The sequence below is a fragment of the Gekko japonicus genome, unplaced genomic scaffold, assembly GCF_001447785.1.
Source record: "Gekko japonicus isolate JY-2015 unplaced genomic scaffold, Gekko_japonicus_V1.1 scaffold170, whole genome shotgun sequence".
NCBI lineage: Eukaryota > Metazoa > Chordata > Lepidosauria > Squamata > Gekkonidae > Gekko > Gekko japonicus.
In genome coordinates this window covers 805729-817305 of record NW_015160212.1, presented here as the reverse complement: position 1 = coordinate 817305, position 11577 = coordinate 805729, and the positions used below count along the sequence as shown (strand labels likewise).

Below are 11577 nucleotides of genomic sequence, written 5' to 3'. Positions count from 1 at the left end.
CCGGGCTTCTATGTGGTTTTTCTGGTTAGGGTTTGGGGGTTGGCTGAGGGAAGAAGGCTTATTTTAGTGGTGCAAATAAGCATCCTGTTCAGGGCCTGTCGTTCCTAACTGGTGGTGGTGGTGGCTCTGTGGAAAAGCACTCTGTGAGAGAAAAGAGCCTGCTGAGGTGACCTCTCCAGTATTACCTCAGGGGCTATTTTCTCGTATTTGAGAGCCAACTTGACTTTATATATCTATGTTGTCCACACATCATATTTACCTTATTAAATACTTTATTTTCTGTGAAATAAACCTTTGCTGTTTGTCTCCATCTGCGTTTTGTCTGTCAAATCAAAGGAGCAGTGATCTCTATTTCACCTCACATATAAGTACACATATAAGTATAAGTATTAGTCTAGCAGGGTCGTTGTTGTGTCCGCTGACCGCCACCAGGGGCCAGCAAATATCTCAGAGCTTGACTCTGGAAGAACAATGGGGCCTAGGCTCCTGGTCCCTCCACTGGGGGACCAATGGGACTGTGGCAGGAGATTTAAACCCACCAACGGGACCTGGGGGTGTGTCCCCAGGTATGTACATAGTTGTCCAGCCGGCCGTTAGTCTTGTCATTGTGGTGTACCTGCAAGGCGTGCAGGGTAGCATGCGAGCCGCAGCGGGCCTTCCATGCGGTTAACCCACTACCCAATAGTCGTAAATAAGAAACCTTTAGGGAACACACAGCTTACATGCTACCAATCTTTATTTTAAAACTTGTGTCCCCCTTTATACTTTGTCTGTAGGTGGTTGGGGTATAAAGAATCTATAGGAGAGCCCAGAGAGGTGGATTTGATATTCTTCAGCCCAGAGAAGGCAATTGCCTCAGAGCCTCCCCCTGCTATCTCGTAGCTGCCACAATCACCAGTTAGGATATCTTGACAAGTTGATGAGTAATTGTTGTGGCCTACATCCCGTTGTTCCGTCTCGGCACACCCTTTTTGCCAGAGGTTGTGGGGCCAAAGCCCAAAGTCTCCAAGAACTACCGATACCTTAACGCACTGCACTTTTTCCCGGCAAGGCCAGGGCTTGATGCATCGGGGCCACTTGCTTTTCTGAGGCCAACACGTCGGGATCTCGATTGCTGGAACCAGCTCAACCTCCACCTGGAAATCGGAAGTCTCCACAGTGACACGGACCACAGAGCCGAAACCTTCCGCAATACTGACTTTGTCTGGGAGAAGTGACATCAACAGGACCTGGATTATTATTATGATTATTACTATTACTATTATTACAAAATTTGGATCCCACCTTTCTGCCTTTACAAGGGTAGCCAAGATGGCTAACAAAATAGACATGAAGAAGAAGAAGAAGAGATTGGATTTATACCCCGCCCTTCACTACCCGAAGGTGTCTCAGAGCGGCTTACAAACTCCTTTCCCTTCCCCTCCCCACAACAGACAACCTGTGATGTAAAAGAAGAAGAGGAAGAGATTGGATTTATACCCCGCCCTTCACTACCCGAAGGTGTCTCAGAGCGGCTTACAAACTCCTTTCCCTTCCCCTCCCCACAACAGACACCCTGTGAGGGAGGTGGGGCTGAGAAGAACTCTTAACAGAAACTGCTCTTTTTTCAAGAACAGCTCTTATCAGAACTACGGCTTGCCCAAGGGCATCCAGCCAGGTGCAAATGGAGGAGTGGGGAATCAAACCCGGCTCTCCCAGATTAGAGTCCGTGCACTTAACCACTACACCAGACTGGCTCTCTTGATAAAAGTTTCCGAGGGTAACCATGTCGTTTTGCAGTAAAACAGCTAGATTCGAGTCCAGTGGCTCCTTAGAGGCCAACAAGATTTTCAGAGAGTGAGTTTTCATGAGTCAAAGCTCTTTCTCTCTGATGTTTTCCGCAGGGACGGCTCTCCCCGTGCCTGCACCACTTCCCCTCATTTCTGCAGTCCCAGGTGCAAAAACATAGTTTTGTCCCCTCTTGCTCTGCAACATCAGACTTCCCTGTTTCCGGGAATGCCCACTCTGTGCCACAAGAGGGGATGAACTGCGTTTTTGCTCCTCGGACTGCAAAAACATCTGTGGAAATGACGGAAAGCAGAGAAGGAATACAAGCGCAGGCACGGGGAGAGCTGTCCCTGCGGAAAATGTCTCTGTCCGATGAAGGAGCTCTGACTCTCAGAAGCTCCCACTCTGAAAAATCTGGATGTTCTCTAAGGTGCGAATGGACTAAAATCTAGCTGTTGTACACAATATAGAATTACATTATAAAAGCATTAAAATCAACCCCCCCCTCCTAAACATACATCATTAAAACAATTCTTATAAGAGTTTTAAAATAGAGTTAAAATACATACAAAAGATAAAAACTTTGGTTAGGAAGGATGGATTGTGGAGGGAATGCCAAATGAAACAAAAAAGTCTTCACTCGCTGGCGGAAGACAGCAACAGATGGGGAGGGATGAATCTCCCTGGGTAGCGAGTTCCAGAGCTTCGGTGCCCTGACTGAGAAGGCCTTCTCCCAAGGCATAGGGCTGACAGTTTGGTGTAGTGGTTAAGTGCGTGGACTCTAATCTGGGAGAACCGGGTTTGATTCCCCACTCCTCCGCTTGCACCTGGCTGGATGACCTTGGGCAAGCCATAGTTCTGATAAGAGCTATCCTTGAAAAAGAGCAGTTTCTGTCAAGAGCTCTCCCAGCCCCACCTACCTCACAGGGTGTCTGTTGTGGGGAGGGGAAGGGAGAGGAGTTTGTAAGCCACTCTGAGACACCTTTGGGTACCTTCTGCTGGCAGGGGGCTCCATCCTTCTTCCTGGGATCTTCATTGTCATGCCGGGCACATCATTCAGGGGGCGCTCTAGCATTTGGCCAAAAACTCTATGATCATCATGGAGTTTTTAGTCAATGCTAGAGTATCCCCACACGACATGCTTGGCGCGATGATGTCACCTCTGGGTGACGTCATTGCACTGGGCACGTCTGGCATGGTGGGGCTCTTTGGGGTGGGGCTCCCCCCACTGGACAGCTGGCTGGCAGTGGATTGCGGCCCTCCGGAACCCCACCCCCATCGGGGGAGATGGCAACCCTACCAAAGCAGGCCCTCTGAAGATGACTGTAATGGCTGGGCAGGTTCATGAGGGACTAGGCGGTCCTTCAGGAATGGTGGTCCCAAACTATACAGGGCTTTGAAGGTCAACAGCAGCACCTAGAATTATGCCCAGAAACAATCTGGGAGCCAGTGGAGATGGGCCAATAATGGCGTGATATGGTCCCTACAATCCACTCTACTCAACATCCTGGCTGCAGCATTTTATAAGCCAAAACAGCTCCCCCCCCCCAATGCTTGATAGGTGATATACAATGCAATCCTAAGGCCCTGGTCACACGGGCCGGATATCGCGGGGGGAGGCGTGGCTAATTGCCCCGGTGCAGTTTGATCCGTGATTACATGATCAGATGCACCGGCGGCACACCACGGATCCTTCCCTCGGCGTCGGTGGGTAAACGAGGGTGGCGATCACACGATGATCCTGCAGCGCGGCAAAGAAGCGGCAGGGCGCGATCACACCAGCAATGGCTAGGCGTCGCTGCCATGGTAAATGGGGTCATTTATTTTCTTTTAAGCCGAAGGACGGAGGAGTGGAACTTTTGGTTTCGCGTTCAACGGCGTGCGCAATTTTGCGCAGCAATGGAACTTTCACTTTCCTCTTCGTGCGCATGCGCTGTTGGGTGCTTGTGCACATCCTGTGGAGACTTGAGGGAAAAAACCCTGTTTGTGACAGGACATGGGCGGGTGCCGGATGCCACGAACTACCACCGGAAACGCGATCAGACGCCAGCCCTTGCCTCGCGGTTTCCGGAAACTAATACCTCGGAGGTACTAGTTTTTTATGGCACATCTTCGGTGGGAAGCCTCGAGTTCACCATGGGAGCTCTACACTTCCCAGATGTTGCGGTTTGATCACACCCGGAAAATCCGCCTATCTTCTGTCTCTGTAGCGTGGCTCCATGTGACCACAGCCTAAATATAGTTACACCCTTCTAAGTCCATTGACTTTATTTATTTATTCAATTTATAGACCGCCCTGCCTCGCATATGGGCTTTGAAAGGTCTAACTCTGCACATGATGACACTCAACATATCTGATAATGAGTCCCCCGGTCCAAAACAGTCCAGTGGCACCTTTAAGACCAAGTTTTATTCAGGTACAAGCTCTCCCTCCTCTGCGAGAGCAGATCTGCACGTCCCCCCCCAATAGCTAGCAATCCCAAACAGTCCAGTGGAGCCTGAGCGGTGGGTAACAGACATCCGGTGATGTCAGGGTGTGTGTCATATGCAAATAAGTTATGCTAATGAGTTATGCTAATGAGCTCCTGCTCCTCTTTTTCTACAAAATGACCCCTGCTTGGATGGGAGACTTCCCTGGAATACCAAATCTGGAAGACAGAGGTGGGTTTTTTTAAGCCACCACTCTGAATAGCCTCCAGGCCCCCAATAGGTGTCAGTCACCAGTGGTCAACCTGAATTCCAGGTGCAGACACATACACACACCCCCCATACTTAAATAAATAAATAAATAAATAAATAAATAAAAAGGCAATCAGCCACTTCCTTTTTGAATATACCACTGGGGCAGAATCTGGCCATCTTAAAGGCCGTTTTGTTTGGACAACCTGACAGGAACAGGGACCTGTAAAATTCAGCAGGTCTGCCTCGAAAATTTGATAAGGAATGATAAGATTGGAGTTCTGTATAGAGACCGAATGACCCTACACAGAGGACAGTTTATACCCCAGTAGTACCTTAAAGACCAGCAAGATTTTCCAGGGTACAAGCTTTCAAGAGTCGAAGAAGAAGAAGAGGAGGAGGAGGAGGAGGAGGAGGAGGAGGAGGAGGAGAATGGATTTATACCCCGCCCTTCACTACCCAAGGGAGTCTCAGAGCGGCTTACAAACTCCTCTCCCTTCCCCTCCCCACAACAGACACCCTGTTAGGTAGGTGGGCCTGAGAGAGCTCTTGACAGAAACGGCTCTTTTTCAAGAACAGCCCTGCCAGAACTATGGCTTGCCCAAGGTCATTAAGCAGCTGCATGTGGAGGAGTGGGGAATCAAACCCGGCTCTCCCAGGTTAGAGTCTGCGAACTTAACCAGTACACCAAACCACTACACCCTTGTGTTGTGGCAACAGCTGCAGCCAAAGCAACATTTTTTAAAAAATTGCACAGCCAGTCAGAAGCCTGACTGTCCTTGCCCACTTTCTAAGAACACTCAATAAGCACCCAGGAAAGGTGTCAGTAGCACCATGGCACCCACAGTCGCCACGTTGGGGACCCCTGTTCTAGTCCGACACTCTAACGGCTGTGCCATACTGGCTTCCAGAACTGTCCCAGAGACAGGGGGAGGCCCAAAGCAGTTGAGGACGAGAACGTGCTGCTGCATCGTTTGCCGTGGCTCTTTCCACGGCAGACTCACCCGTGAGACTGCAACTGTGGATCGATTTCTCCACGAGGTTTCGGAAGACGGCGAGAACTCCGGCGGGCACGAGGTCGCCCTCGATGTTGACGTCTTCCCCATGCCACTGGGGGAGGCTCTTGGAGAACTGCTCCACTTCCAGCCACTGTTGCAGCTCCTCCGGATCCCTGATGGGAGACAGGAGCTTTGTGCCGTGCACCGTGTAGTAACGCCAGTGCCGCACTTGGCGCTCTTTGTAGCCCGTCAAGCCAACCAACGGGACAGTGACCAGGAACTGGCTGGGTGCTAGGACCTGGGGGAACGCAGAAAGGGAGTGGGAGAAGAAACAATCAAACAGAGGCTTTTAGATATTGAGTTTCAAAAACTGCAGCCCTTTCATCCCCCTGTCTGCTCTTCAGCTTCATTAAATCTTAAGAATGATGTGGGATGTATTCCCCAGTATCTGTATAATTTGGATAGTCCTAGCCATCGAAGAGCTTTTTCCCTTGCTCGAGTAAATGCCTTCCCATCAAAACTACTGTATGGTAGGTTTCATAATATTCCTAAGTACAAATGGAGATGTGACTGTGGTTCAAGCTCTCTTGATTCAATTGATCACATACTGCTAGACTGTTCGTTGCATGTATCTGCTAGGGAAAAATGGTTAAACTCTTGGTTGCATGGTAAATATCACCTTTCTAATGAAAGAAAATGTCAAATTCTATTGAATGATACAACAGCAGAGATTACAGTGGCAGTGGCTAATTTTTTAGTCGATGTGATAAGAGTGAAAAATTTGGGAAACTCCGTTTCATGATTTTATAATTATTTCAGTTTTTTAGTTGACTGTGTCATCTTCTGTTTCTGAATTTAATGCTATATATGCTATTAAAGGTTTATTTATTATTATTGAGAAGAAACAGGAAGAGTGATCCGCGAGACAGAGAGGCGAAAGGGACAGAAGCAACAGTCCAGCATGGGCAGATCCTTATCCAAGGGCCCTGCATCCCAAAGGCACATCTTGGCACACATTGGCCCAATCTGCATCTAGCATTTGCTCCATTGTTTTACCAAACCCCCACTGGAACAGGAAAAGATGCGGCTCAAAACCACATTCAAATACCCCAGGGGCCAACCGCCCCACTGACTGCAGAGTCACCCCTAAATGGCCGTAAAATGGCCATAAATCTATGCAGACAGCCACCATGAAACCGAGAGATCAAACGAAGTGAAAGCGACAGGCAGTCTGGACCAATGCTCCCTCCAAGCTGTGGAGTCTTGTGAGCAAAAATTCTACTTTGTGAGTGACTAGCATTAAAGTTGTGACGGTGCAATTTGGCTGCTGCATAAATTAATTTGCTTTGGAGCCGTCCTTCCGGAGCCGAGACAAAAATGTGTGAGCCGGAGGCTAAAAAACTGAGCTAGCTCAAACTAACTCAGCTTAGAGGGAACACTGGTCTGGACCAATGCTCCCTTCAAGCTGTGGAGTCCTGTGAGCAAAAATCCGACTTTGTGAGCTGCTGGCATTGAAGTTGTGAGCAAGTGATTTGGCTGCTACATAAATTAGTTTGCTCTGGAGCCATCCTTCCTGAGCGAAGACAGAAATGTGTGAGCCGGAGGCTAAAAAAACTGTGAGCTAGCTCACACTAACTCAGCTTAGAGGGAACACTGACACGTCCATAAAATCTGACGATCAATCAAATGGCTCTCCCACATTCTCATTTTTGTCCCTCGTTTGTCCCTATCACTTTGGGTCATCCCCCCCCCTTTCCCAGATGTGTTTTGCTCCCTTTGGGACTACTAGAGAGAGCAAAACACAATGTGGGGGGCGGGACCCTGAAGCCATAGGAAGACATAAGTGATGAAAATCAGAATGCGGAAGAGACCAAAGTGAAAGTGGCATGCGATGTAGAGGAGGATTTCTGTTCCAAACGTGGGTTTGGTAAGACAGCGGAGCGAATGCTAGATGCGGATCCGGCCACTCTCGTGTTTGACAGCACTCAATGCACTTCTTGCACACCCTCCAGCAACTTGGCAGAATCCTTATCCTCGTATTACAAATGGAGTGGGGAAGGAGTGGGCATAGGTTGCCAACCTCCGGGTGGGGCCTCGATATCTCCTGGAATTACAGCTGGTCTCCAGACGACAGAGATCAGTTCCTGCAGAGGAAATGGCTGCTTTGGAGGGCGGACTCTCTGGCATTCTAACCCACATGGATGGACTGGAGAGGCAGCGGTGCACACTGGGCAGATTCTCGCACGCTGCTTGACTGTCACAGACGAGGTTGTTCCACCATGCTGAAGCCATAATCAGAGTGGCTCCGCCCACTCCCCTCCCCGAGCAGTCTCCTGTTCCCTCCCTTGGACTAGTTGCTCACGGTTCACATAAGAGCCCCAGACAGGCCGGCTCTGCCCCCCGGGCCTTATGTTTGACACCCCTGTCCTAAACCATAATGAAGGTAGAAGGAACTAGAGACCATCCCATCCAAACTGCCCTGCTCTGAGAAAGGTTTTTTTTTTTTTAATGCTCCACAATATTTCATGACTAAAGGTGCTCAAACGCAGGGCCAAGGGCACTATAAATTTCAAACAAATGTCCCAAGGGTCATATTCCCCTTGGTGGTGAATCCCTACAACAGAGGATGGCCTGAACCAATGCCTCCAATGATAGCTGGCAACCTAATGCTGGACTCGTAGAAAAGAGAATGAGTCCCATCAGTGGAATGGTATTCTGATATCTATTCCGACCAGGGGTCATTTCGTAGAACAAGAGGTGCGGGAGCTCATTAGCATAACTCATTAGCATAACTTATTTGCATATGCCACACCCCCTGACATCACCGGGAGTGTGTCAGGAGGCAACACCCACCGCTCAGGCTCTACTGGACTGTTTTGGATTGCTAGCTATTGGGGGGGAGGGGGAACATGCAGATCTGTCCTCGCAGAGGAGGGAGAGCTTGTACCTGAATAAAACTTGGTCTTAAAGGTGCCACTGGACTGTTTTGGACTGGGGGGGCGGGGGGTGGCTCTGCAACTCACCTGGCTGCTTCTTGCTCTGACTAAGGGCTGCTGGGAGCAGGGGGGGGGCTTGTTGCATGTGCCCGCCCCCTGGGCTCTTTACTGCTGGAGCTCCGCTCCTGTGTGCTCCTGCAGGAAGTGACCCCTGATTCTGACTCCTATTCCCCCCCCCCAGACACCGACAGCAGGGCGCCTCTCCACTGCTGCCTTCCCCAGTTACCACCAGTTGAACCTCACACACCGAGGCTGAAAAGAACTTATTTAAGTGCACTGGAAATCATCTACCCAGCGGCAGGCGAGATGGCATTTGGCAATGGCCACGGATACAGGCAGAGAAGGCAGTCTCTGGGCGGGCGGGCAGCAGTATGCCCAGCGGGGCATCTCTTTGCAGACTCCCCCCCCCCACGTGCCCCCCACAGCCTGCTCTGAAGCTGATGCAAGGGGACGGATTGCCAAGAGAAGAGAAACACCCGCAAAGGTGTCCCGCCTTTCCTCTTGGGGTTCAAGGAGGCTGGCAACACCCCCAGCTTAAACCGAAGAAAAAATAGCAAGCCTCAAATCCCTCCCCCATTCCCCACCCTTCACAGACGCTTGCCATTCACAGACGCCCCCCCCAAAAAAAGCCCTGGCAAACAGGAAGGCCTAGTGGCATCTCCTGGAGATCTCCAAGGAGAGGGGAAACCCACACCTCTTCAGGGAGCCCACGATGGAAAAGGCTGGGGCTCTGGTCAACACCAGGCAGGCCACCCCTGAGACGTCTGCCTGATGACTGCAGTTGGTGCACAGGGGAAGAAGAAGAGGAGGAGACTGGATTTATAACGCCGCCCTTCACTACCCAAAGGAGTCTCAGAGCAGCTCACAACCTCCTTTCCCTTCCCCTCCCCACAACAGACACCCTGTGGAGTAGGTGGGACTCAGAGAGCTCTGACAGGAACAGCTCCTGAGAGAACAGCTCTGAGAGAACTTGTGACTGACCCACGGTCACCCCAGCAGCTGCATGTGGAAAAGTGAGGACTCAACCCCGGTTCTCCCAGATTAGAGTCCACAACACCAACCTGGCTCTCAGTCCTTCCAATAGGTGGGTCCCAGGCTGTGAAATAGGGTTGCCAGGTCCTACCTTTCTGTCGGCGGGGGATCCTGGAAGTGATGTCATTGCATCACTGACGTCAGGGGCAATGCTCTAGTTTTTGGGCAAACTCTATGGTTTGTAGCCAATTTTACCATAGACTTTTGCCCAAAAGCTAGAACGTCACCCCTGACGTCAGTGCCGTGGTGACGTCACTTCTGGGTGATGTTATCGCACTGTGTTTTGGGGCATTTGCGGGCGGGGTTTCCCTGGCGGCGGGGAGGAGCCCTCAAAGTTGGGGGGAAACCCTCCTGGAGTGGGGCCTGGCAACCCTATTGCGACAGGCTCTTAAGGTCTAGACCCGGACTTTGAATTTAATTCGGAAACAGACTGGCGGGCAAGAGGAGATGACTCCGTGTGCTCCTTCACCGCTCAGGAGGTTAAGATCTCCTCAGCCCCTTACCTTCAGGTTTTCATGATGAACACCAGAGACAGAGATGGCCTGGAAACGGGAGTCCTTTTTGCTAATTTCAGCCGTCAACCGCTGGATTATTTGCTGCACCTCAGCCACGGCTGTGGACACTGCACAGTGCCTCAGGTCCACCTGCGGGCATAAGCCAATGTTTCTGTCACACTGCCGCAAATGGCCCCAAACCACTCGCCAGAGCCTTTGAACCAGTCAGGGATCCCCTAGATACATGTAGACCCAGGAATTATGGGATGTGTGTATGTGTGTGGGGTTGCCAGCCTCCAGGTGGGACCTGGAGATCTCCTGGAATCTCCAGGCAAAAGAGATCAATTCCCCTGGTGAAAATGGCTGCTTTGGATGGTGGAGTCTATGGCATTATACCTCATGGAGGTCCTGCTCCCCCAAACCCCTTCCTCCCCAAGCTCCACTCCCAAAACCTCCAGGTATTTCCTGACCTAGAGCTCGCAACCCTCGAACACATGGGAAAAGGGTCTCTGCCTGGCTGCCTGGCTGCTTTCCTTGGCCGTGCAACTGAGAATGAACAGAAAGGGGGTGGGCCCCTGCAGCATGAAAAGTCAAAACATGTAGTGAAAGTCCACAGAAGAAACAACATGAAAGTGTGGAATTAGAAGTATGCAAGAAATTAAGTGCTTTCTGTCATCCAGGTTTAAACAGAGACTTGGGTTTCCTGGCTCACTTTCCCATAACTCAACAGCAGCCACTATTTATACACATGTTGACTGTTCTTAACATTGTATGCCAATAAAGGTTATTGGAATTGGACTGTTCTTAACATGGTGTATTTTACAAGAACCTTTTACTGATACTTTGGACTGCTTCTTCGATGAGATGCTATTTATCTTACCTCGTTATATTTTTGTTTATCCTCACGAAAGAGAGAGGCTAAAACCTCTAACATTGGTCATCATTCATTATGTTTCACAATCTAATCAGTTCCAGTAGAAAACAGCAGGAGTCCAGGAGCACCTTAAAGATTAACAACATTTGTGGCAGGGGAGGAGCTTTCATGAGTCACGGCTTACTTCTTAAATACAGCTAGAATGTGAGCCCATCTGTCCTATATATTGGAAAATGGAGTGATTTCAGATGCCAAATGACATTAGCAGGCAAAGGACAATAGCAGGTGTGATTGGATTAGGTGTGATATGCAGAGGGGTAGTCGGCATGGAGAAGTCAGCATTGGGGTTTTTTTAAAATAGAAATTTTATTAACTTTCAATAACACAAAGATACAAACCGTTATACACAGAAAAGTAAGGGTTGGTTTGTTGTTGTTCAGTCGCACAGTCGAGTCCGACTCTTCGCGACCCCATGGACCAGATCCCGCCAGGCCCTCCTGTCTTCCGCTCGATTACACTGTCCAACCATCTCATCCTTTGCCGTCCCCGTCTTCTTTGACCTTCAATCTTTCCCAGCATTAGGGTCTTCTCTAGTGAGTGCTCCCTTCTCATTTGGTGGCCAAAGTATTTAAGCTTCAGTTTCATTATCTGGCCTTCCAGGGAACAGTCAGGGTTGATTTCTTTTAGGATTGACTGATTTGATCTTCTTGCAGTCCAAGGGACTCTCAAGAGTCTTC

The 11577-nt window shown here is 49.9% G+C and overlaps 1 protein-coding gene across 1 annotated transcript in view; it reads right to left on the bottom strand.

The window, feature by feature from the left end:
- The window catches only part of MAB21L3 (mab-21-like 3 (C. elegans)), a 36648-nt gene that overhangs the window by 4747 nt on the left and 20324 nt on the right, over window positions 1-11577 (bottom strand). The window contains exons 2-4 of the mRNA XM_015409832.1: window positions 9976-10116; window positions 5451-5742; window positions 1023-1204 (exon numbers count right to left, since the gene is read on the bottom strand). Of these exons, the coding sequence (XP_015265318.1) occupies window positions 1023-1204; window positions 5451-5742; window positions 9976-10116 (615 nt within the window). The remainder of the gene's footprint in view (window positions 1-1022; window positions 1205-5450; window positions 5743-9975; window positions 10117-11577) is intronic.